The sequence below is a fragment of the Lethenteron reissneri genome, chromosome 14 (genome assembly GCF_015708825.2).
Source record: "Lethenteron reissneri isolate LAM-NWPU_2019-01 chromosome 14, ASM1570882v1, whole genome shotgun sequence".
NCBI classification, from domain to species: Eukaryota; Metazoa; Chordata; class Hyperoartia; order Petromyzontiformes; family Petromyzontidae; genus Lethenteron; species Lethenteron reissneri.
The window spans coordinates 3214645-3242124 of NC_083792.1; the positions used below are offsets into that span (position 1 = coordinate 3214645).

Consider the following 27480-nt stretch of genomic DNA (forward strand, 5'->3'; position numbering starts at 1 on the left):
CTCCATGGGTTTCCTCCAGGTTCTCCGGTTTCCTCCCCTTGATACAAGCCATACGATGTACACTGAGAGTGTCCAGACATCCTCATGCAGGACCTCCCCAAAATCAGTCTTCGGACTCGGTAGAGCTTTTCCTTTAGAAAAGAGCAAGAAGCCAGTAAACATGGAATGTTTGCCCAACCTTGGCCCAATGTCGGCTCAACGTTGCTCCAAAATTGTATGTTTTATTTTTATTATTTCCCTTCTACGTGACTTTACCGAAAGAACCAAGAATATGAATCCCTGCAGTCACGAAAGCTTTAAATTGAAAGTTGCTCCAATAGTTTCAAGCCACGTGCCAACGTGGGCCCAACAGGCACTGTGCCATGTTTACCGGGACAGCGCTGTCCACCCAGCAAAGGCCTGGGGGGGGGGCCCAAACGTGGAACCGACGGGTGGTTTCAATGTGGAACGCGTAACCTTCACAGTGACACAGAACCCTCGTTCGGTGCGGAGACGGAAGACGCACACCCGACACGGCCGCTAATGTTATTGAAAAACGCCACTTGATGCACGTACAAGGTTGCGCCCGCCCCAGTGTCAGCGGCCGCCGAGGGTTTTCCATTGTTTACACAACGGAGGCTGTGGGGCTGTGGAATTTCCGGGCCCTTTCAACCTCCCTTGGGTGAATTTAAATATGCAAAGGTTACGGGGGGGAGGGGTGTTGGATATTATGCAAGGAATTTTTTTTGGAACTCCCCCCCCCCCCCCCACTATACAGTGCTACGTGGTAATAAGAAGCATCAATATGTTAACATGTAACAAAATAAATTTGGGTGCGATATTTTTCAATCGAGCTGGCATTCTCAGTTTATAGCCCCGATTTGTTTTTAAGTCTCACAACTCCACCTGTTTCTTTTTAACTGTAATTCAATAATCAGCTCAACAAAACACTTCAAACAATTAATTTACCAAAGAGAATATGGTTTCAAAGCCACGTGTATAGCAGCGGTCACACACCTCCAATTAGAACGGTTGGCTATGTGCAACGCAAAAGAAGTTTAACATATATACAGATGCGTTACAAATAGCCCTTTTCGACTGGCACATCTGAGCCGAGCCACCAAGGTGGTCTCACGGGCATAGGAGGTTTTTCTCCCGTCTATTTACCGTGCCAAGACAGAACCAAACCATGTTCAGGTTGGCGTCACAATTAGCCAACCGTGCTAATCGCACCTCCGATTAGCACGGTTGGCTACGTACGGTGCGAAAGAAGTTCAACATACGTACGTCGGTATACATGTAACAAGACAGGCGAATGTAGCCCGGGGCCGAAGCAGGGTCAGGATGCATGCGGGGGCTAATGACGCATCACTGCTTGCGATTTTGGTCAGTGTGGCCATGAGGACGCGGTGTCACAGCGTCACCGACACACGTCACCGTTCGTTCATAGCGCGCGACGTCAGCGGCACGGCTCGGGCTTCTGTGGCAAAAAACGACCTTGTGCCTTCCGAACCAAGTGCCAGGCCGGCTGGGCAGACTTTGGTTGTAAAGGGAACGAGAGTTCACAGTTTCAGCATATTTGATATCGCAGCGGTGTCCCAAAGTGACAGCGAAGCAACGGGCCACTTGGGCCAGCCGTGTAAGCCCATCCTGGAAGGCTCAATCATGAAGGAATTCTACGTACAATGATAATTAACCACGACAGCTACCAAGGAGATGACCTGAGGCCAAATGACGGGATACACTTTCAAAGTGGTCCTTGGAGGCCTACGGCTGGTTGCATAAAACACCTTGAGTTTAATTCCACTCGAGGTGATCCACTCAATCGCCGACTTGTCGACCATCCAAAAGCTGAGAAGCTGCGACAATAAGTCGACGAAGTTGCTTCATGGACGAAATTCACTAACTAATTGACGAGCCCAGCAGCGTACTGACGAAAGAGCTGTACGTGTACAAACAGGTCAGGACATTATGAAATGCAAAGTTTGGCATCCGTCTGTGGAATCTTACGGGGGAATGAAAACCATGGGACTGTGATCCGCTCCAGAAGGTGCATGATGCAAGCCCGCAGGCATCTTAACGATTCATCGCCGCAGCGATTTGATAATTCATCACGGTTCAGGGTTGCGATTCAATCCAAGAATAATCTTTTGGCTTTTGTTGTTCAGCTTTTGCATTGATTTCACCATCTCATCTGGTGGTGGCTGTGGTTGATTTGGCTCGCGTCCTTGTGCTTGTAAAGTTTACGCTCGCTCCACGAGCCCACACGCAACACCGGCGCGTGAAATTGCATGTAGAAAATCACGTCGATCAGAGTGTGCGCGTAGCCAGCGAGCGCGTCGCGAGCGTGCGAATCGACGCATCTTTGGACGTCTACAACTCTCGCGCCTTCCTGTCCTCGATTCTCCCACACCTCCGATTATTGGCCTTGCCCCCTCCCCTGCACCTCCGATTAGCACGGTTGGCTATGTACGGTTGTGAAAGAAGTTCAATGTAACATTCATGAGTTGTTTCATTTCGGTGAGGTCGTGTAGAAAATGTGTCATAAACCCTCCTCCACCCGACAGAAACGTTGAATAAAAATGTGCCACGTGACTAACTCCCCAAACCCTTCACCAACCCGGCCATGGCCAGCGTGGTGAAGTATGGTCAAACAATCCTCACGTGATACAACGTGGGTGGCGGGTGGGAGGGGGGCAGGAGGGGTCTGCAACCAGCCACAGATTGACAAAGGACTGTAATCTGTCATTATTACGATAATTAACTTTTGGGCACCTTTCAATAGCCGACAATTTTTGCACTTGTGTGCAAAAGCAGCATGTTACTTGAATTATCTCATACGCGCACAAATAGGTGGCGCGCTTACAAAATAAAAGCAATAACGCGATTTCAGAACATCTCCGCTGAATTGTAGGGACGATAAAGACGACGAAGATCGTCCGCCGCCAAATGTTAAAAATAAACGGGAGCCACCAGTTATTATTTTCTTGGCCCCATTCCAATGAGCACACTGTACGGAGCTGCTTTCTGCAAGGGTCACATGCTGGGTAAAAAACACAGGATTAAATATTGAGACACACAACACACACCACCCCCGACACGATGGGGATGCTCTCGCTCTCTCTCTGCTTGCCATCCACGAATGGGCCCCACGGCGTAGATTGCGGGGACTCCACATAAACGGTTTCCAGAAGCAGACTCTGCATCAGCGAGCGTTGTAACTACGTTGAACTTCTTTCGCACCGTACGTAGCCTACCATGCTCATCGGAGGTGCAAGGGAAAGAAATAAAACTAAACACAAAAAAGCAGTTCTAAAGAAATACGTTTTCAATCTAGGTTTAAAAGTGCAGAGCTCCAGTTGCTTCCTAATACCGTATCGGAAGGAAGAGGAGCCCAGACGGTTACCGCAGAAGCGCATCTGCGGTAACCGTCTTTGCTTGATGGCCAGCCAGAAGCCGCTGCGAGGATGACCATAGGGTCCTGACCCGAGATATTTGGCCAATTGCCATATATTCGTGTTTGGCTGTCATCCGCACTTCCTGTTATCCACACACCATCATCAAATCATGCAATCTCCTATTACCCGTGCATCGAGTCTTCTTATTATCTGCGATTGTGTACGGAAAACAGTGATCCCAAAAGCGACAGAAAACTCATTCCCTTCATCCGAGCCTCTGCGAATAAGAATCACATAACCGCTCCGATAATGAGGAGTCATTTTTAGTTGTTATTCATCACGGCTACTGTTAACAGGGCCCAGGCGCAAGGCTTAAACCAGAGACCCCCCCCCCCTACAACAAAGCGGATGAGAGGCGTTCCAGTGTGCTACTGTAGAGCGCATAGAGCCGGTGGTCTCTGCGGGCCATGTAAAGCCAAAGTTAATGAATATTTCTCTCATATTCACCACGAGCCACCCCATTAGCCGCGCACAATGTCCGCATTGTTTCTCGCAGCGGAGAACTTGTCTGGCAACATCAAGCCGCCAGAACGTTATGAAAAAAACACATTTGAGGGATGGAGGTGGAGAGCGAAACACTTACTGCTGGCCCCGGGAAACTGTGAGCTCGTACAAACGTTCGGAAACAAGCCAAGTGGATGGTGAGGATTATTAAGGCCATTACACGCGTGAAGATAAATGATGGGACTGACAACAAGGCGCAGCGTACGGGTTTTCTCTATCATAATAATAACTAAACTTAAGTGCATTTGCTATCCGCGTAATTCTTGCCACACAAGGCTGTCACAAAGGCACTGGCGTTTCAGTTGAGTGAAGACTCCCAGTCAGGGCAGGGGGGGGTGACGTTGCTTTGTGGTGTTTTCCAAATAAGTCATTTTCCAAGCAATTCTCAAAATTTGGCCCATGTTGCTGGTACACGCGAATTCGCCGAGCCGCCATTTGCGATGGCCAGGTTGCTTCTGAAAAAGAGCTACATAGCTCGGTGAGCCTTTCATGGAAACATTTTAAATAGTTCAAGTTAGTTATCTGCATTTGGCTAAAAACGTCTTCAACGGCCACTGTGAAGCTGACGTTGTGTGTAAGTATTTTATGGTTAATTCACACTGCAGTATTAACCAGGGCGACCGCTTGGGCTCAAACCGCGGACCCCTCAGCGGCGATCAACTTGTCAGGGCGATATCAGCGTCTTCCCGCTCCAATGGGAACGGGCAGTAGGGGTGGAATGATTAATCGATTCTTTGCTGATTTTTTTCCCTCTGCGTTTTTAGATTTTTACAGGTATTTGCAATTGGTGTTCGTCACCCCTGCAGCCACTAGATGTAAAAAAAAAATCTAGAGAAAATCAAGTCTCAAATGTGGCCATGTTTAACTTATTTCGCACCGTACGTAGCCAACCGTGCTAATCGGAGTGGAATTGTGACACCAAATCGTGAAAATTCGTCAAATGAGGGGCAGCAGTGAATCACCGTTCGTTCCGCTGCTCATGGCCACACAGCCCGTCGCTGCTCGCGGCTCTGAGCCAGCTGGTGAATTTCCACAGTCCCCTAGCAGGGGTGGGAGGCTGTTTCTCGAAAAGGACAGCCACCGTTCCAAGTTTCACAAAGTGATTCTTATTTCATAGACCGCGGAGGATAGAATGTGCAGTCACAACCCCACCCCTTCCCACCCCCAAGGAAGAATTTAAAACTCGCAAAAACTTCCAACTCGGGAGTGAAACGCTCTTCCAAATAACAGCGCACACACTCGGTGCCAGAAAAATGCAAAATGGTTTTTGCCGGAATTGTCTCTGGCATAACTTTAACGTAACTTTAATTCCAAACAACGCCAATGGGTGCGGTGATATCATCGGCCCAAGCCAAGTCGTGATGGTTTATTATCCACACGCGCGTTTCAACGGGCCGTTTGCTTTCTTTCCCACGGTGCTGCATTCATTGTGCGCGAGTGCTAACACCGTGGTTGCATCCGAAAAATATCCCCTAAATAATACACGCGTGGCGATGGACTGCAGCTTCTTCGTACACAGCAACCAATGCATTTAGGGCCTCCAGACAAGATATTGTTGTAATAAGCTGTTGCGTTGGTCAGTGGTGCACATGGACAGATAAAATAAAAACTCGCATCAAGAGGCAAATATGTTTATACCGTATATACCATATTCTCTGGATCCTAAGACTTTCTTCCCTGTATTTTACTGCAATCGTTGGGGTGTTCTATGTGTGTGTGTGTTTGTGAGAAAGGCCATAAGTGTGTAACTTTATTCACACCAGCCACAAGCTTTGGGGGTCAGTTTTATTTTCCAGCGCATCTTAGAATCCGAAGAAAACGGTGTTTAGTTTGGTGTCCTTCCACCGCATCTCCGATTAGCACGTATGGCTGTGTATGGTGCGAAATAAATTCAACATGCATACACAATAGGGTGACATTTCAGACACCATGGAGTATTCTACATATTCGTTATATTTTTGCCCTGTTTATGATGGAACAAGATCATCGATAGCATTGCTGCGGAGAACACGAGCACTGCGATTTACCTTGTTACTCTTTGGATCAGCGTCACTGACAAACGAGTCTCGCTTTAACTCGAGCAAACCCACCGGGAGATGTCGACTGGTCGTGAAACACTGACTCGCACCTAACAGTGAACCATTGGAAATTTCTGCCGCATCTGTGTCAACTGTTATTAACTGTCGCTGGTTTGTTGCTGCTTATTGCAGCAGCAGCAGTTATTGGGTTGGTGGGTGCCTGAGTAAAGCTTGCACATCATGCAATGGGTGCCGCCCTACCAACCTCCCCCCAGCATCCCCCACAGGGGATCACACACGACCTCCAAATTCCTCACGGGGCACCGTGTGGGGGTATTGGACGGACAACAACGAGTTTTAGACGGGGTAGGTGGGGGGGCGCCATTCGGATCGCCATTGTCACAATTGCGAACGCCTTTGTCATGGAAGGACGAGCAGGCTGGGTGTGTGTCAATGTTTAGCGGGCCAGACTCTACAGCCTTTTGGTCATCTTTTGTCTCGGAGAATAAGTGATAGAGGGGCCCCCCCACACACACACACAACACACACTTTGACCTTGAGGAGTTTCACGAAAGGTCACGTTTGGGCCTTCAATAGGTAATTATTAATTACCTAACTGGGTCGGTACAATACTTAGTATCGACACAGTCCCGTGCCGCTGACCTAACGTTCAGAAGGGGTTTATTTTGTTGGGTTAGATCGCAAAAATATAACCGTGCCGTTAAAGCCGCTCCCCTCGCCCACACAGCAAATTAATAAGAATTGTCACGTAAACAAAACATGATCATTATTTACTAGTTCAGCACACCGGTAAACCTATCACATTTACAATTCGAGTACGTGCCCTAACGTTGTGCACGTGTGTGTTGTGTGCGTGTTACACGCGAACCCGCTTTGCGGTGGTCAGATCACCCAGAATGATCACTCCAGAATGCACCCAATCTCAAAAGATCTCAAAAGCGAAGCAAAGTTCAAACTGGATAATGCTTGGATGATGGGGAGGGGGGGTATACACGCATACCGAGTTGACATAGGTGCCAGCGGTGCTGCGCTTACATCGTCGAAATCCATCCTTGTACTGTGGTTCTTCTATGCACTCGCCATCTATGCTCCCCACGCTCACCAAACCCTTCACCCACAAAAGCGTGGGGAGGATTTGGGCTGTACATTTGCATGTTTTCTCGCACCGCAAAGTTAAAATAGTCAAACAGTGGGCGAGGTGCGTTGCTTAATATACGGAACTGTATGCGCGTAACGCATCGCAGGTACTGTATGTTTCAGCCGCAGAAATGCACCGTGGCCCTGGACTCTTCCTCCAATCAGGTGGTTGCAAGTTCAAATCACGGTGAACGGTCGACTGGAACCCATCGTTCATCCCTCTGTGGTCGATAAACGACAATGATTTTGAGACAAGCCACCAGTTGCGGTCGAACGGACAAGAGAGACCCTGTCCCATGAATGTGGAATTTCCAACCATCGGCTTAAGGGACCGCGAAATGAAACGAGTTGCCAGCCCCCTCCCAACTGCTTCACTTGACCAAAATACTTGCCCATTGTTTTTGCTTTGAATTGTCTTTAAATCGGAACAGAGCTCCTAGCCTCACCAAAGCTTAGGCCTCTTCTAAGCTTCAGCTGCACTCGAAGGTGTGCAAAACAAAAAAGGTGGCAAGTCTTCGGAGAATGTGCTCAGGGCTAAAGAGCCTGGGTCGTCACGTGATTGTGACGATCACTTTAACGGCATCTTTTTGAAGCCTCACAACCCTTTCAGGTCTGCGAGACCACACCCTTTGCCAGAATAATTCCTCCACCATTCAATTGTTGACCTATTGCTGCACCCCCCCCCCCCCAGCATTGTCTAAGGCTGTGCACATTTGCTATTCACTTTGGATCATCAACACAAAAGGAAAAAAAAATCAAAGCATTATTGGATTTGTTTTCTAACAAAAAAATACATAAACACTGCCTACGGCTTATTTAGAATGTGCGTTTAACAGTAAATGTCCAAATGACTTTCCATGGAATGACTTAAGAAATGTAAAATACAACTGTAGATTGTTTCTACTTTCAGACGCCATAAGAACGAAGAAAATATATCGGAATATATTGGCTCTGTACGGCGTGAAAGAAGCTCAACGCACGTACGTACGTGTAAATCTCAAACACTCTTTAATCAGGACTGTCCCGAATTTAAAAAACAAAACCTACGCAGCCTCTAGAGGTAGCTTCCATATTCAAAACAATGCAAAATATAACACGGCATATCAATCACTGAGCAGAATCGCAACCCCCTGAAATCGTGTCAATTAATTTCATCGCCGGGGAAGGGGGTAATCTCTCAGTGAACCACACGTCCCGAGTTCATTCTCCAGCCGACAAACAAGTAGCCTGCTCGAGACGGCTCGACGCTTCTATCGAGGCCCCCCGTTTCTTAATTTTGCAGGTGGCAAGTAAACATTTTTTTAAAAAACGGCCGCGTATCGATTACAATAATCCATTAATCAGAGGTCCCTGTTGGCTTCATAAAAACCGCCGAGCACGCCCGCACGCCCGCCCGGCAGGCAGGCAGCCGGCTGGGTTCCTGCTTGTTACAAAAAACCCCACTCACTTTACCCCAGCGTGGCATGCCGAACAATGCACATAAAAATAGCACGCATGGTATCACTCGATCACTGCTCGAAGGGGAACGCATTCCAAAAGGTCTAGTTGGGGCAGGGGGGGTGGGGGGCAGGCTAGTGATGGTTGTGCTGACGGTCGGACAGGCTGGCTGGCTGGCCGGCTCGCTGGAGAAGTGACGGGGGCGAGGCGATACACAAAAAAGAGAGAGATTCGTCTGTTGGTGACCCCCACCAACCGCTGGAGGTCAACACCGCGCCTTCTGCACGCTGCTAAGCGGAAGCGCATTCCAGCGCAAGACGGCACAGACTCACGGAGCTCCGAGCATCCATGGTCCATGTTTCACTGCCCCCCACCACCACCACCCCCCCCCAAAGCTTTAATCAGGGCCACAGAGTAACATCAGCTCACGCGACGTTTCTAAAAACTCGTGTTTTATAGATGAACAATAACGATGTATCTGGCAAGGAAGCACTTTGTACCGTGACAAAGAAGTCGCGACAGCGGGTGTCGTTAAAACTTGACCGCGACGTAAAACAATAGCGTGGAATGTGACGGCATATATATTTGCATCGTTATTTATGACGCTGCACGACCCGTGCATGTGGCGTACACAGCTGTGGCGTTAACAATGATACGTCAGAGAGCTCGTGATGACGGCAAATTCACGAATTCAATCGTCAGCCAGAGGTTAGCCGAGGCCATCGGACCTTTTTAGTCAATGATGTAATTATCAACATGAAAGGCCCCTGCCGCAGGAATGTGGAATTTGAAGCACCAGCTGAAGAATTACATGTGGAGATGAGCACCACTCGATGTTCGCTTTATTAGAAAGACAATAGTTCATTCCTGTGATAACAGGTAATTTAAGTCTCAACAAAGTGCAAACATTTAATAAATGTTCTGCTGAAACCAGCACCGGAGTGGCACTGATCTCCATTGGCAATTCTGAGCAAAGATCTCAATTCCATTTTGCCGTGACAGGCCCAAGTTACTTATTTAGGATGATACAATAGCAGGGAGTATAATATAACGGGGGGGGGGCATAATAACAGTTGGAAACAAACCAACACCAACATGTCAAAGGACGTATAAAATGTACGCTCAAATGTGAAACAGGAAAGGATATTTGCGAGAATTAGCTGAAGGGAAGACGGTAAGAGACGGGTATTTATTGCTTTTAAACAGCTGGGGACGTTGCGTGGTGGGCAGCGAGAAAGGACGGTGATTTTTGAGAGGAGTGTGGAGGAAGTGATGTGACGGAAATAGGAGACAATGATTACAACATGTGCAGGTCCACGGGGGTTGTTGATCATTCCCCTCCACGCTGGTCAGTGCGGGTTGGCGAAGGAGAATTATAGGGGGGGGGGGGGGGGGGGGGGGGCCTAGGACCGGTTCAGTTATCACTCGCCGCTGATGTTAGCCGCTGGCCGGGAAATCGAATTCCGGTTGACTGGGGGTTTTTACAGCAAAGTGGGCGAACCACTGGCAGGAGGTAATGTAGCAAACTTGAAGGTCAGCGAGGAGGAATTGATCACTGGTGTAACACGAAGCCGCCTCCTCCTCATGGCTCCACTGGAGATCTGTGAAAAAGAGCTTCATAGCTCATCGTATTCCTCCAGTAATAAATAAATGTTCTGATTCTGACACCGTGCGAGTATTTCACTGCAAAACAGCCTAATGGGGAATGCATCCCGGCGATGAATACCAACCGGACTTCGCAAGGACACGCTATCAAAAAGGGCCCTTGCCCAAAACCGTTGCCTATTAGAAATGTTTTTTGCTCCCCTTAAGGCCACACAGTGTGATGAACGAATTTGTCGAGTTTTGTTTGTTTCGTTACTCTGGAAGGAGACAAAGTACGAACAAATATACCGTACGGGGACATTTCTTTATACGGAGGAGAGAAAGGACAAATGAAACACTCAACAAGCCTGGACGCGCAGACCAATGACGAATTGATGGAAATTTGCTGCACGGTGATGGAGCGCACAAGCAACTATGTATTTTTTGTTGCAGCTGCACTCGACTGGACCAAACAGAATAGCTTCGCCCAAACACAGGACAAAGCCCTGCACCAGCGCACTGGGTGCAGGTTCTAATTGTGCCGAAGAACAGAGAGGGCCTCGCGTTGAAAGGTCGCGTGGCTCAGACACGAGGAGACAGTGTAGTGGGGCAATGCCACAGACGCTGTGCCTATCACACCTAATCATCCAGAATGCACACTGGTCTCGTCAGAATCTCTCAAGCCAAGTTGCGTCGATTCACGGATAATGCTTATATATAGGCGTCCGCAGCAGGGCTCTTTGCTAAAAAGGCTGTGGGCCTGCGTGGTGGTTAAACTTAGTGGCGCTTTGTGTAAACCCAACAGCGGCTGTCCTAGAGAGAGACTGGCGTCCACTATAGCAAAGTAGAATTTCCACCGCTGACTCGGTGATGGAGTTGATCGCTGCGTGTTTCAGCGATGAGACACCCTTGGGACGGCCCAGACGTTGTTATGACATTGCATAAAAACGGTCACTGCATCGCACGCTGTCAGATGCACTTCTACGGCCGTCTGGAATGCTCTTCCTTCCGATATTAGGAAGTCACCAGGGCTATGCATGTCGACATCATCTCGATTGAAAACTCATTTATTTAGAACTGTTTTTTTGTGTTTAATTTGTTGTCCTTCCCCCGCACCTCCAATGAGCACGTTTGGCTACGTACGGTGCGAAAGAAATGCAACGTGCATACACGGCTGCCTGTTGAACCACCGTGATTGCAAGCTGCACACAGGAAGGACTGCGCTTAAAACTCGACTCTGACCCTAGAAGAAGGCTGCCTCCCCCTCCTTGGCGCCCCCTCCCACCACCACCGTGACCCATCACGTCCGTTGGGGCACGTCCCACCGCACTCCACCCAATCCCATGCAGTGAATCTTTCAGTGAAAAAAGTCGGTAGCAACAAACAAAAAAAACCACGACACTGTACATCAGCGCCTTGAGACGTGATCGCATTTGGGTGCTTTATAAATCCACAACTACAAAACACGACTGCCCAACATGAAACTGAGTAACACTTTACCTCGTCCCGAGGACTTATTTTTCAGGCGGGTCCTGCATTATTGGGATGTTTGTCAAATGCCACACAGACAAGGTGCTAAACAGCACACATACGAGGGTGGAAAGCAAATATTCAAGAATCCACTTGCTGCACTGACAGCAGTAGGAATCGCGGCTTACAAAACATGCAACATCCCAATAGTTCCTTACTCAAGCACCAGCCAGGCTCCAACCTGCTTAGCCTCCAGAGTTCTAACTAAGATCGAACGCTTTCAGGAGAATTTGACCCAAGGCAATTGCGTGACATTCGGCGGCTTTCCATCGGCTGTGGTGTGGCAGCAGAGACTGAAAGATCCTTCACCGCCACCCCCAGGAAAGGCACGCCTTGAATAAGGTCAACTGCCTGAAATGTTGGCCTACATGTGTGGCACGTGTGTTGAACTTCTTTCGCACCATACGTAGCCTACCGTGTTAATCGGAGGTACAACTCTTATTAGTGCAGGAGTTCCTACAAGGTCCCGAGTGTGAATGGGAGATGACTGCTGGATGAAGGCCACAAACTTGACTTTGTTGTTAGAACAACAGCACTGTAATGCGATTCTTGTATTCACGTCTTTTTTCATTTGGTTCTGTAATAACCTAGAAATATTTTCTAATAACATTGAACAAATCATTCGTCGATCCTGCTGCTGGTGCGTTGGCAGTGGTGCAGCAAGCACAATCGACAACAAAAGAAACTCAACAAGAAAAAGGGGCAATGACCCTTCTACATCCACCTGCTATTAAGTAGAACCATTGCCCAAAACGTCACCGAGTAGATACACTTACTTTATTTTTAAGACCCACAGTGTTAATGACCAATGTGGTGGACTTGTGTTTTTTTTTTTAATAACACTCAAGTTCAGGTTTAGTGTGACGCGAGACACATTAGGAGTTGGACTGCTTCTTGTAGTGGAGCAATAAATCAAAGCCAGTAAACTCCCAAACTTAAGAGACAAATAATCCGTCGTGATACACGAGGGAAACGTGTATGTATGCTGAACTTCTTTCACACAGTACGTAGCCGACCATGCTAATCGGAGGTACGGGGGGGGACAACAACAAAGCTCGACACGAGGCTAGCTATAGTAGTAGGTTTTTACCATTTAAACCGGTACAAAACTGACACCTTTATACATATATTATTATCATTATCAGAGTTGTTTCTTTTTGTTTGCATTTTGACTACTTGTGTTGTGGTTATTGCAAACATGATGCCTCGTATAAAGGTGTCAGTTTTGTACCAGTTTAAAGGGTAAAAACCTACTACTATATTTTGCCACTGGTAAAGGAGGTCTCATAGTGTACGAGGCTAGCTGTTGTATTCTACTCTTAAGTATGATGGCAAAATGTGCAGGCCCCAAGTGCCAATGTCGAGGTCTGCTGGCCACGAGAGGGCTTGAAGAGAGAGTTCGTGTCGTTGTTGCTGTTCCTCCTCCGCTGGAGACGCACCGATTATGGTGGGTTTACTTAGATGGTCCTTAGCTTTTTATGAAAAGAATAAGCGAATCGGTGACCCATTATCTCATCGGGATTTACAATTGTTTCATATCGTGCCTCTTTTGATATTTGTTTGCCAAACGGCTGTGGCATGAGGGCGGTTGAAGCAGCCATTCGTCGTGAGGAGTGGCGAGCCTCAGGCCAGCCACTCTTATCCCGACGCCCTACGAAATACCGCTCCCTCCTATAATCCGCACCATCCCCCGATCAGCAGCAGTAACCCGCGTTACTACCTCAATCATCAATTCTTCCTCGTATCCGCATCGTTCCCGCTCATCGGTCGCCGCCAGACAAAAGTTCCGGAACATTCCCCGCTCCTCCTGTTATCCGCGCTTATCCGCAGATTAGTCAGCCAAAAGTTGTCTACCCCTGAAGTTTAACTTATTTTTTTGGGGAAGGGGGGGGGAATTATTTTTTAAACTCCTTCACAGATCTTGCTGGATACAGTATTAGGAAACAATGGACTCGACTTTATGCGCGCCAACATTTTCAGCTTTCCAACCCTTCCAGAGCGTCACAAGAATTGTACGCGGTTTCCTTGAGTCACGGTTCTCCGTATTGTACGATCGCAAGCCGAGAAACGCCGTGCAGAGTACACGCAGTGCCACAGGCTGCAGTGCCATGAGACGCATTTATGGCAAGGTCTCAGAGTACGCAGGCGGGGGGAGGGTTAGGTTCCGTGTATCCCCGCATAAGCGCAAACCTGTCAACCCATACGATTTACTCCGTATTCTTGTGCAGGGAAATTGAGTTTTCAGGTCCATACGGCGTACGGCCGTTTCAATAGGGGCAACATTTTTGTGTTTCACCCTTGTGATGGGACTTTGTCGGATGAACGTTGAGATTCATAAGGCGCACGGGGTGACCAATAAGTTCTGAATTGGTCTGTAATAAGGTTGGGCACTGATAAGGGGTTGACAGTTGTGTGTTTGGGTGAGGACACTTAATGATACGGCCAAATGTCTGTCGCAAGACCCTCCGATTCATGCTCACACTTTGTGACTCGTACTATCGCTACACACGCACGGGGCGAGAAGCGAGGAGTCAAATCACCGCCCCGCCATCACGCGAATGATGGATTTGACTACGTGCAACACCATCGCCCGCGCAAGGAACGAGTCCAAATAAAATGTCGTGTTCTATCCGACCCGGATGCTACTGATGATCAGTGAATCATTTACTGTACATTACTCTACTTTATTAAACATTTATATACATTCATATACATTTTATATGCACTCGTATAGGCGAACCCCAACTTACGCGAATTCGCGCTTACAAACCTTGTCAACCCCTTATCTGTCAGTGCCCTGTCTTATTACAGACCAATTCAGACCATATTGGTCACCCCGTGCCCCTTATGAATCTCAACGTTCATCCTACAAAGTCCCATCACAAGGGAGAAACACAAACAAATAGACACATTTTGTTTGCCAGAATTATGGACCTGAAAACTCAATTTCCCTGCACAAGAATCCGGGGTAGAAATCGCATGGGTTGACAGGGTGTGAAGTATGAATCGGATGAGTTTGGTCGTCTATGAGCGGGTCCGCGTACCCTGGGAGCCCGCGTACTCCGAGACCTTCCTGAATATACACACCAGGTCCCTAACGAAGGTGTTCGCAATAGGGTCCGTGTCAGAAGTTGAGCTGGCGGTGTGGGGGCCCATGGTTCGTGTCAGCGAGATGTGGTGTGCGTTAGGGGTCGGTGTAAAATCAAATAAATCACGACGTTTCGGGCTCGACACAAGCATCCGTCGTGATTTCCCACCTGATGACGGACGCTTGTCTGTTGCGCCCGAAACGTTGTGATTTATTTTAGATCTACGTGGCTTTACCGAAAGAACCAACGAGTTAGAGTTGGGTGTTTCAGGGTGGGGTGAGTCGAGTATTGGGGCTAAGTTTGGCGGTGTGGTTCGCGTTCGGGGTGTGCGTGTGTGTGTTGGGGATGATGTTTTAAGACTGGGTTTGTGTTTGGATAGGGTTACTGGCATAGTTAGTGTTGGGGGGGGGGGGGTATGTGTTAGGAGTTGGGTATGTGCGAGTTGTATGGCTAGGGATAGTGGTGGCGTTGTGTGATCCTGAGGAATAGTGTGTAGGCGAGTGCTGAGTTATTATTTGTACGTATCTACGTTGAGTTTCTTTCGCACCGTACGTAACCAAACGTGCCAAATCAGTCGCGGTTACGCACAGGCTAAAACAAAACTTCGCGTGACAATTACAGCGCAAGCTATATACAAATCGCAGTGTTCCCTTTTTCTCGACGCCAACCCCCCACATGACATGAAAAGGCTTGTCTGTTCGCATAGCGGAGGGCTCTACACGCAGTTGGTGTGCAGGTGAGGGAGGGTGTGCAGGTGAGGGAGGGTGTGCAGGCGAGGGAGGGGGTGCAGGCGAGGGAGGGGGTGCAGGCGAGGGAGGGTGTGCAGGTGAGGGAGGGTGTGCAGGCGAGGGAGGGGGTGCAGGCGAGGGAGGGGGTGCAGGCGAGGGAGGGTGTGCAGGTGAGGGAGGGGTGTGCAGGTGAGGGAGGGGGTGCAGGTGAGGGAGGGGGTGCAGGTGAGGGAGGGTGTGCAGGTGAGGGAGGGGGTGCAGGTGAGGGAGGGGGTGCAGGTGAGGGAGGGGGTGCAGGTGAGGGAGGGGGTGCAGGTGAGGGAGGGTGTGCAGGTGAGGGAGGGGGTGCAGGTGAGGGAGGGGGTGCAGGTGAGGGAGGGTGTGCAGGTGAGGGAGGGTGTGCAGGTGAGGGAGGGTGTGCAGGTGAGGGAGGGTGTGCAGGTGAGGGAGGGGGTGCAGGTGAGGGAGGGTGTGCAGGTGAGGGAGGGTGTGCAGGTGAGGGAGGGGGTGCAGGTGAGGGAGGGTGTGCAGGTGAGGGAGGGGGTGCAGGTGAGGGAGGGTGTGCAGGTGAGGGAGGGGGTGCAGGTGAGGTAGGGTGTGCAGGTGAGGGATGGGGTGCAGGTGAGGGAGGGTGTGCAGGTGAGGGAGGATTGGCCAGACGTAAAATGCCTGACGCCCGGGCGGGAGACGCCCCGTGTCTCTCATTCCCCTTCCAATCTTCACCGAACCCCTTTCGCTCATACAATGCCCCCCCTATCTCTCTCTCCTATCCATTCGGCCCCCTCTCCCAATAGAGGCCGCATATCCTGTCAACCCATATGGCTTACCCCGTATTCTTGTGCAGGGATATTGAGTCTTCAGCTCTATACGGCGTACAGCCGTTTCTATATACAGTACGGACAAAACAAACAATGTCTATTTGTTTGTGTTTCTCCCTCGTGATGGGACTTTGTAGGATGAACGTTGCGATTCATAAGGGGCACGGGGTGACCAATATGGTCCGAGTTGGTCTGTAGTAAGGTAGGCAGCACTGATGAGGGGTTCACAGGTGTGTAAAGGTGAACGCATCCATCTACCTATGTCCGTTCCTTCATCACTGGGTTCTCTCCGGGCCTCCACTCCCCTTCCGCTGTCCTGGCGTATCTCGCAAGAATTGAGAGGGCGAGCGAGCGGTTGAATGCCTGAATGGTTGAGTCACTTGGGTTTGTGTGACTGGGTGGATGGATGGATGCGTGAACGAGCGAGTGGGTGAGTGAGCGAATGAACGAACAGGCAAATGACTGAACGAATCGACGAGTGAGCGAGTGAGTGAAAAAGGTGATGGAATAAGTGAGGGATGGATGAGTGATGGGGTGAATGAGGGGGTGAGTGAGGGGGTGAGTGAGGGGGTGAGTGAGGGGGTGAGTGAGGGGGTGAGTGAGGGGGTGAGTGAGGGGGTGAGTGAGGGGGTGAGTGAGGGGGTGAGTGAGGGGGTGAGTGAGGGGGTGAGTGAGGGGGTGAGTGAGGGGGTGAGCCGGCCAGTTTGGGTTGTTAAGTTTGAAATGGAGTGGGATAGGCGAAGGCGAGCGAGTGGATCGGTAATCTGTGAAGAGAGTGCGCGCTACTACATGTGTAAGTGAGTGGATGGGTGTGTGGATGGGTGATGGTGGAAGGGAGTGAATAGGTGAGTGGATGGGTGAGGGTGGACGTGAGTGAATGGGTTTATGGTGTAAGGGAGTGGATATGCGAATGGATAGTCGAATTCGTGATTAAATGCGAGTTAGTTTGAGTCGGCGAATGTCTGTTGATGTGCAATAGTGAGTGGATTGGTGAGTGTCAATGTGGATGGGTGACTGGGTTGTGAGTGGGTGGGCGAGTGAGTAAATGAGTGTCTGAGTGAGTGGAGAGGTGAATGAACAAGTGAATGGGGTAGCAAATCGTTGAGTGGAGAGGCAAGTCGGTTTTGGTGGTTGTGTGAGTGAGCAGCCGAGTCTACTTGCCGACCAGACCGTCCTGGACATGTCTCAAAAACAAATAGCCGAGTGGCTCGTAGAATTCCACCAAAATCTGCATTAAAGATTACGAGTTGAACGCGCGTGGGGAACCGTGCCAAGTTGTCTCGGGCCGAGCCAGCGAACCGAATTGAAGATTCTGGTCCGTCAAATCGTGCTAGCGATGGGGGACAAGGCGGGGGAGGAGGTTGTTGTTGTTGCTGCTGCAGCTGCTGCTGCTCCAGGTGTGTCGGAGGAAGATGCTCGCTCACCTTGCGCTGCTGCTTCTCCCAGGCTGGGTCGAGGAGCATCTCTCTGTCCCAGTCCTCCTCCTGCTGCAGGTGAGCGGGCAGCACGTGCGAGTTATCCATCGCGTCGCTAGGTTGCTCGCCTTTTCACACCTGCTGATGATGCTGCTGCTGATGATGATGCCGTTCGGCTTGCCGCTTGCTGGATGGTGGGAAGGGGGGGGTGGGGGGTAACGCTTTACAGCCGCTCTCCGTCGCCTCGGAGAGAGCTTTAGAAAGGCGCTTGTTTGGACGCGGACGCGACCTACCGCTGCTACAAACAAACCCTGGGCCACCTCGGCTGAGCACACAGTGAGAGAGGCAGGGGAGCGCAAACACACCAGAGAGAGAGAAGAGGGGGGGGAAGAGGCAACTCCCCTTTGGTGGCGAGGCCACCACGAGACCACGCCTCGCCCTCCCTCCTCATCCCTCCTCCCCCCTCCCCTCGCCCTCCTCCCCGCGCCCTCCTCCCCCTCCCCTCGCCCTCCCTCCTCCTCCACTCGCCCTCCTCCATCCGCTCCCTCCTCCCCGCTCCACTCCCTCCGCCCACGTGAGCGCGCCATCTCTCGCCCAACAAAAGGCGGCGCTCCCTCCTCCCCCTGCCCCTCCTCCTCCTCCCGCACGGATTTGCTTCACCCATCCCCTCCTTCATTGACAACTTCCTTCCAACTCCTTCTTTCATCCTTCCACCTCCTCCTCCCGCACGGATTTGCTTCACCCATCCCCTCCTTCATTCACAACTTCCTTCCAACTCCTTCTTTCATCCTTCCACCTCCTCCTCCCGCACGGATTTGCTTCACCCATCCCCTTCTTCATTCACAACTTCGTCCAACTCCTTCTTTCATCCTTCCTCCTCAACGCGCAGCTTTCCTCCACGCCTCAAGGAACATTAATCATCGCCACGTGAACTCCGGTCATCCTCACAGCAGCGGCTTCTGACCGGCCATCGAACAAAGACGGTCACCGCATCGCGCGCTTTGAGATGCGCTTCTGCGGCCGTCTGGAATGCTCCTCCCTCCGATATTAGGAGGACACTGGAGCAACGCACTTTTAAATCATTTAGATTGAAAACTAATTTATTTAGAACTGCTCTTTGTGTTTGGATTATTGTCCTTCCCCCGCACCTCCGATTAGCACTGTCGGCTATGTACGATGCGAAAGAAATTCAACAAATTTTTATGTAAAGCTTTCGTGACTGCAGGGATTCATATTCTTGAACAGGCGAGAGCCTAAAGGCTGAGAGCCGTGAGCTACTGCTTGAAGGTGGATGATAAAGATGATGCACGAATGCTTCGAATATGCAGTGGGAGAGAGCCCCAGACGATTGCCGAGTGCTGCTACAGAGAAACGTCACTCAGCCAGTAGGGTGCTGGTTCTGGGTACGATGACAATGTTGGTAGGTGAAGTGGTCAGTGGAGTGAGAAGGGTGCAGAGGTGTGGCCAGAGAGACTTAAACAGAGCTCGATGACACAGGATATCAATGTTGTACTGCAGCCTTGATTTGATGGGGAGCTGGTGCAAGGTTTTTTTTTTTCGAAACCATGGAAGCCAAATAGCACCTCCGATTAGCACGGGTTGGCTACGTACGGTGATAAAGAAGCTCAACATACATACATATGGCCGTGCGTAATGCCTAATGCCCATCGAAATGCACGTGACTTTATTTCCATACGGATATTTACCTGTGCCAAAATAAAATAACGTCTAGGACAGCTCGAAACAGGTCGTTTTGGAGCCAAAGTCGTCTTTTTTAGAGATTCGATTAAGGGCGGCGTTGCAGTAATCGAGACAAATGTCACCAACGTTACAAGACAGAGTGTTTCCAGAGGCTGTAAGTCAACGTTGGGCGGATGTGAAAGCCCATCGTGCCGGTGGAGAATTTCAGATGAACGAAGACTGCCATCTCCCTGCTGTACCCCAACTCATTATCATGAGCGCTCATGTTCCCAGTGGGCCTTTCTTCTATACAATCGATCTGGCAGATTCCTTGAATACTGTTTTGTCTTTTTAAGGATTTACAACTAATGCTGAAAGACTCTGTCCGTAATAGGGACGGCCATGATAACGCGTGTACGCATTTGTTGTGTTGCTATTTGGGACTTACCAGATTTAAAACTGGTCAAATTGATCGTAGTGTTACCCACACTTTGGAGACACGAAAAGCCCAATATTTGCGTTAATAACACCCTGTCTTTAAAATAAAATATATAAATTAGGTAACGTTTCAGGCAATGGCCCTTCTTCATGGCCCGATACGGTTTTCGTATTTGGCTGTTATAAATTTCCTCATGATAAGCCACTTCGCTGAGCTATCATTTGTGGCCAGATCGCTTCTGAAAAAGAGTGATACAGCTCAGTGGACCTTACCTGGTAAAATACAAGGTTCTTGACAGACGTGTGGAGATTTTGCTTTGTTAATTGTGCTTGTGCACCAATGTGAACGCATCAGCATCACCAATTAATCGGTTTCATTTTCCAGTTAGCCATCGGCTTCCAGACGGATAGTTATTCAATACTTACGGAGACAAACACATTCTGGAAAGCGTTCCATAGATCCATGCGTTTGTATGATTTGCCTTACTTGTTTGAAAATCAGGTGGATTTTCTTGTTCTTGTGTGTGTGGCAAATATAAAAATGTGTCCATTCCTCTGGAGTCCTTTATTGTGGTGAAATGTTATAGGGCCACCACGGTGACGAGATTATATTTCCCTCGCCTGCGATGCAGGAGGTTGTGGCTTCGATCTTGACCCTAATGCCTGTATATTTGGAGTTCCTGTGTTCTTCCCGTGGCCGCGTGGATTTTTTTCCGGGTCCTCCCAGTTTTTCCCTCCACATTTAGAATCAACGTGTCTTTTGAGTATTTGTCTGCTATACATTTCCAAGTGATAAACCACTTTGTTGAGATATCATTTGTGGTCAGATTGCATCTCAAAAAGAGCTATACAGCTCAGTGGGCCTTATCTGGCATAAGAAAACATATATTTTTAGAATTATTGTCAAAAGCTGCAACCGGCTGACCCGAGGCCACAAGGCTCCACGTGGCACGTTTTGGGTGGTGCTGCGGTGGGTGCGAACCAGTCACTCCCAGCTGCTGCTCCCCTCCCTGGGGACCTGATTCAGCCTTAGTTGCTGCCCAGTTTGATTGATTTGGAATTGTTTACGCAGCGTTTCCACGCAAACTTCTGGGCTGTTGTCCATCCCTCTGAATGACGGCGCTTTGTAATGGATGTGGAATTTGGGGCGTGGATGAGCAGACGAAACAAAGTCAGGGTTGGGGTAGGGGCAGGCTGCCATAATTAAAAATTGCCAAGGTTGTGCGCTCTTAATTCAGTGCAAAGCGGTGTGATTATCCCTGTCAGCACGCAGGGATTGTGTGTGGGGCCTTTAAAAAAAAGCTATCAGGGTATTCTATCCTCCCCGTTTAAATGATTAATGCCACCGTGGTCTTAATAGCGCGTGCACGATCCCTGACCAACTGCATGCATGTCACCCACCCAGCTGGAATAAACGTTCAGAGATAACTAAAGTCTTATAATAATGTGTAGGTTTATCATAGCCCACTGTGTCCAGGGACCTCGCATTGACAATCAGATGGTTACGAGTTCTAAATCCAGTCAGGTTTACACTCGGCTAATCATCATTTCCAGTGGCGATTAGATTGGTACCGTCCTTTTCGGAGAAATGCGAGTGGTTGTCCGATGGGACAGAATGGTCTCTGCCACCCCGATATGGAATTTGTGCATCTTCACCTTCAATGTAACGAGGTCGCCGAGTGGCTGGATGTTGAGTCACGGGTCTGGGCTAAAGGTGAGCGTTGAATTCAAGCTTTGTTGTCCTACGTATGGTGCGAACGAAGTTCAACATACTTACACGCATAGGTCTGGGCCGTAGAATGGGTGTTGAGTACTATATGTGGGTGATACATTGCATACACTGTAGACTGGATGTTTGGTTTTGGGTCTTGGTAAATAGAGTGGCTGTTTGGTGATTGGCCAGTGACCCGTTGTATAAGGCAACTCGTTGATTTGTTTTCATTACAAACTAGGGATTGACAATGCTCCTTATGTCATTTTGCACAGCGGTGCAGAGGGTGAATTTTGTGGTTCTCAGTGACGCTGCATTCCCTCCTCGCACAACATCGGTTCACTTCCTCCGACTAAAGTCAATGGGGATTTAGCATAAGCATACAGCCAATGTGTAGATTACCTGCCATTTGAGCGAGTGCATGCATACGCATGTGTACGTGCTTGTAGTTTCACAGTGTCAATAAATAGAACACGGCATGCGTAAGCAGAACGCCATTCCGTGTCTCCGCATGTAAATAATAACGTGTTTTTTTTTATCTCGCATTCACACTCAAAATCATTTGCTCCGTTGGTATGTGCACTGCAATGCTGTAACAGTGTATACAAATATGTACCGTCTACCAATATCTCAAAATCGGCACGACGCGTCAGCTAAATCAACAATAAGCACATCGATGCGAATTCTTTAGTTCCCGACATTTTACGCGACCGAACGACGCAACTGTTCCACACGTCTTTGGTACAGTTTCGCTAAAAAAAAAAGGCTCTGCAGAACTCAGGTTGCCGAAGAAGCTCTCACCCACCGAATGGCGAATGGAGCGAAACGTCGGACGTCGCGCCGAACAAACCACGAGGGGTGCCAACCCGAAAACGCATCGGGCAGAGAGCCGCACACGCGCAGGCGCGACGATCTACGCAGAGGCGTATCAACAGTGTAACTTTGCCATGTGACATCGGTGATAAGCGGGGTTAAGGCGTAAGGGGCCGTCCATAAATGACGTCACGCGATTTTGAACGATTTTTGACCCCCCCCCCCCGCATCGTCACACGGCGTCGCAAAAAGTCAGACCCCCCCCTCAAATATGACGTCACAAAGCTCTGCCCCCCCCAAATAAAACACGCTTCAAATCGCTTTAAACTATTGTCATTGTAGTGCGTATTTAATGTGGCGCTGCACTCTGATGTTGTAGGAGAAAACATTTATTAAAACGTCTATTTAATTGAGTAGAACGTGTTGTCTATATTTATTTAAAGTTGTGTATTTTGATGTGACGTCACATTTCTGACCCCCCCCCCCCCGCCTTGTCACACATCGTGACAAATCTCTGACCCCCCCCCCCCTCCCCTAGGTGCGTGACGTCATTTATGGACGGCCCCTAAATTGAAACTCGGCCACGATGGCGCCTTATAAACTTGGTTCCTGTGCCTGGCAGGGCTCGTGACACAGCTGCCTGGCCCCAAGTTGTACCCACGAGATCACCTGATGTGTCGTGGGGTTGGTGGCTCAAAGAGTTGCCTAGCGATTGAAGAGTTGTTGTGACAAGTCGGCAGTTGTCAACTTTAACGGAATGCCACTGTGGCCCAAGAGGGGGTTGTGGTGGGTGGTGGGGAGAGAATGGATGTCACGTGGTTACAGGTCGATGCGCATTCGCTGTAAAGAAATAAACGTGATAAATGTCACTTGGCAATGGCACGCGCGCGTTGCATGGAGCGTTAGCTCGTGGATAAATGTGCTGCAGGAAATAGGCAAGACGAGCATTCTGGAACACGAGCCCACGTTGATTAAGATCGCCGTGCTAACAAAGTGAGCGGCTGCTACTGTTGGACGCCAAACTTCGATCTTTTGTTTTACGTCGAATGGTCCGGGTGGGTTTTCTCAGTCCCATGGATCTGCGCTCATTAAGAGGCGAGCAGCGACGTTCTCTCAGCTCTTCACATCCAGCCACCATATACAGAGTGTGCTCTCGATAATTATCCACGATAATGACGGGGAGAACGGCCGCGGCTAATTCAACATCGCGGAGAATCCAAAAGTATCCATTTTCCGCGGATCTATATGCCAAAAAACACGAATATAGGTATAAATTCCTGTATATTACATTACTCAGCTTTCCCTCAGGGCTCATAACCCTGTGGTGTAGCGTTATTGGCGTGGGCCTTGTGCGAGCAATGAAATGGAAGCGCCCTGTCCCAATTTACGCCCTTCTCTCGCTCTTCGCAGCCTGGCGCCTGTGCCCCCTCGATTCCCATGGGCCCCTGTGCAGCTGCACCGCCTGCACACTCCAATAGTTAAGCCCCCTGAATCGTACCAGACCTGATTGGTGTGTTCTGAAGAAATAGCTGTTTAACACGTAGGCTTTCTCGACCAATATTATCCATAATAACGTTTTTTTGGGGGGGTTAGATTTCGAAAATATAAATGTGTCGTTAGCCCGCCACCACCCGACACAGGCAATTGGTGAGATTGGCGACATGAACAAAACGTAAACAAAACGTGACAATTAATCACCAGCGGAACGTCATACTCGAATCATAATAGTTGAGGATTTACTCTCCGATACACCGGCGTGCTGAAGTAGTAACTAATTGACTGTGTCGGGTGGTGACGGGTGAACGACACGTTTATATTTACGCGAACTAATCCATAACAAACCTTTATTAAAGAAATACCAATCACTAGTTTTCTCATTATAATTTAACCCCCCGGCTCTACCCCGTGCTGCCAGCTCCAATACAGTGTGTGCTCTTTTGAAATGTTCAGCACCTGTTAATAGTCAACATGTTGTTGCAATAATTATGTGGGGATCTGGGAGTGATACTAGTGAACCCTATTAATGTGCAACCCACATTTGTTAAAAGAATGTCCACGCGTCATGACAAGGTTGTTGGAGATCCACACTATGGAAACAGCACACAACTGTAAAAGCCACGTTGGCTGGTTTTGCTTACATGGATTTGTGGAAGAAAAAGACATTGCAATCACAGTAGCCTAAACTTGGCCCTTTGATATAAACACGAGTTTGCTGCAAACTATAAATATCAAAAGGAGATTAAACAATGCATGAACATGTAGTACACAGACACTGTAATTCCAGCTTATATTATTTCAGCTGTTCCTCAAATGTGCTGTTTAGTGATCAAAGCAGTTTTGACACTTGATCTGCCTTACATTTGTCTAATTTGCAATTCTTTGTCAATCAACTGCTAGATTAAGGGCTCCCCATGCCGTGTCAGTCATAGTGGTTCTACGATCATACTTCACCATGCTGGTCAGTGCGGGTGGAGTGAAACGGGTGGCCGGGACCAGTTACGATATCCTTCACCGCTGATGTTAGCTTTCACTGCTGACGTTAGCCGTGGCCAGGAATTGAACTCAGGCGACCACGTTCTTAACGTCAGGCCCTAAACTGCAGTGTGAATGGGATGCAGCAGTTTAATAATAAAGACATTTATAACGTGCCAGATTTTGCAGACAAGTCAGTAACTCAAGAGGCGGGGAGCCAAGCTCAGGGCTGCTTGAAAGCCTGTCCCAAACAGATAGAGGCCTTTAGATGTTTCTTGAAAGTCAGAATGCATTTGATGTTGCGGACGTGCAAAGGGATTAGAGAGTTCCACACCGAAGGGGCGACAGCAGAGAACCGACGTGAGGCTGTAACAGTTGGAGACCTTCAACGTCAGTGGCCAGCGTTATCTGAACCGGTCTTGAGGAAAATTGATGTGGCAGCCACAAACGTGTGTTCAGATGCAGACTGCTAGGCACAACAACAAAAAAGAGTCTGCAGGTTTCAGCATGGGCAATGAGACCTATCTCAGTGTTTCAGCCGTGTCCACAGCCACCCAGAACTGGGCTGCGCTGGCCCAGGTATAGCCCCGGGGTGGAACTCCACACCCACGTCCTCTCCGTTCCCCATAAATTAAAAGCAAATGAGACCCCATGAGCTTGGCCTCTTCAATTCCATTCTCTCTTCGAGGGTTGCCACCTGTCCTCGTTTTTTTCCAGGACCATCTTTTTTGAGGTAGCCGTTCTGAGAATGACTATTATGTCCACGAAGTGTTCCAGGAACTTTAAACGTCCCAGGTTTTTTCAGTCGTAAACATCCTTCCCATGACATACCCCCCTTTTCGTTGTACATTCACCTCAAATGTGGCAACCCTTTGATCTCTCCCCCGACTCCCCCTCTCTTTCTTCACACTCCCATTCCCTCCCACCCTCCCGCCCTCCCCTTACCCGCTGTGGCCTAGTCACCACGCCGGGGAGGGCACACCTTCACTCGGCAGAAATCTAGACGAGGGTGGGAAATGTTGGTCAGTGAGGAATTGACTATGAAAATCACTTCTTAGAATACGTTTATAATCATCAGTTTTACATAGGCCTTTTTCAATCCACTGCTGGATGAAGGTCTCCCTGTGCATTGTTGTCCAAGACGACTGTTTGGATGTATTTCGTATGGGTTGGTGAAGGTGATTGCCAGGACGAGTGCAGATGTCAATCGCCATTGATGTTAGCCATGGTTGTGGGAATCCAACTGAAATTCCTGGGATTATCGTGCAGTGCACTAGATGCTGTGGAACCATTTTGCCACGAAATAAAATTGTAGATTCACTTAATTTAAACAACCAATGTAGTCACACGTTTGGTTATATCACTTTAAGTTAGAATCTACAAGTTGTTTATATATTTTTGTCCGAGATAGTTTAAAAACACCAGAGGGGCGCGTGACATCACGGTACGGGCGCGTGACATCAAAGGCACGGGTTTATCTTTGGCACGGTAACCCTGCTGTGATGATGACATGACAGGTTCTGGTTTTGGTCCAGCTTTTAGCGGGCAGTGCTCTTCTGAACATAGGGTCAAAAATGAACTAATCGTGAACCATTTCAGCAAATCAGGCAGGTCAGGTGACCACACGGCTCTCTGGTCCAGTTCCAGCATGGCGCACATTGGGCAAGAAGAGTATTTATCGATAGTTGAGCAAATTATTACGTAAGAATCTATAATGACAACCATAAACACAATGGATCTAGGTGGCATGCAAATTATTTATATTGCTCGCATCCACTGCTGGTGGAAGGGCCTCTGTTAGAGGAAGCATTCCAGAGCCACGATTGAGGGATGTTAGGGAATTTAATAAACTTGCATCATTGACAGTTCAAGAAATGTGATTTAGTTTTATTGCCCAGGAGTATATATTTAAGTACGGTGTAATTCGTTATAATTTCAGGCATGAGAACTGAGAGGGCCCAAGTGTGCGATTCCACCCAGGGATATTCTTGGGCGAGCACACCCCAGTTTCTTTTATCAGATCAGTTCAATGGAGAGAGCATTTAGGCTGGGTCCCAGCAGATTACTTATTATGACCTATGCAACCGAAACATGGCCACTGACAACAAATTGAAGCATAGAGAGGTAATTTCCTGGAATTAAATTGAGATGCAATAATAAGTAATATTTATTAAAAACTTTTTTCAAAACACGCTTTAATGAAATGTACCCTACTAGTAATGGAAGAACTCCACGACTCCAGGAAGTGGCCCCGAAGCTTGCCATAACGTAAGGGACCGTGGTGATTTACAGCCAACGTCAGTTGAGCGTGGACAACTAGACCCAAGCCGAAACATAACATATAAAAAAGATGGTTTAAAAATATATATTTTCATGATATAATATAGTATTGTCATCAATACGACATAAGTATACCAAGTTTGCAGTCGATACCACATTGGGAAGTGGGATAAAATTGAGTTACAAGATTTGAGGATACGACAACAACAGACAGAGTGAGTTAATAGAAAGCGTGATAAAAAGAGGAACGTGTGGATAAGAGAGCACACGAAGGATAAACGCATCACTTTGCTGAGAAGAGTAAGCGAGCTCTGGCAGGACACGTCGCTCAAAGGGACGGTGGCCGGTGGTCCAGAAAATGATGGAGT

General features: G+C 48.8%; 1 protein-coding gene across 1 annotated transcript in view; it reads right to left on the minus strand.

The window, feature by feature from the left end:
• Positions 1-18072, minus strand: part of LOC133342256 (alpha-actinin-1-like) — an 80233-nt gene extending 62161 nt beyond the window's left edge. Inside the window, exon 1 of the mRNA XM_061551296.1 lies at positions 17728-18072. Coding sequence (XP_061407280.1) covers positions 17728-17826 — 99 coding nt within the window. The 5' untranslated portion in view covers positions 17827-18072. The remainder of the gene's footprint in view (positions 1-17727) is intronic.
• Positions 18073-27480: the final 9408 nt, after the last annotated feature.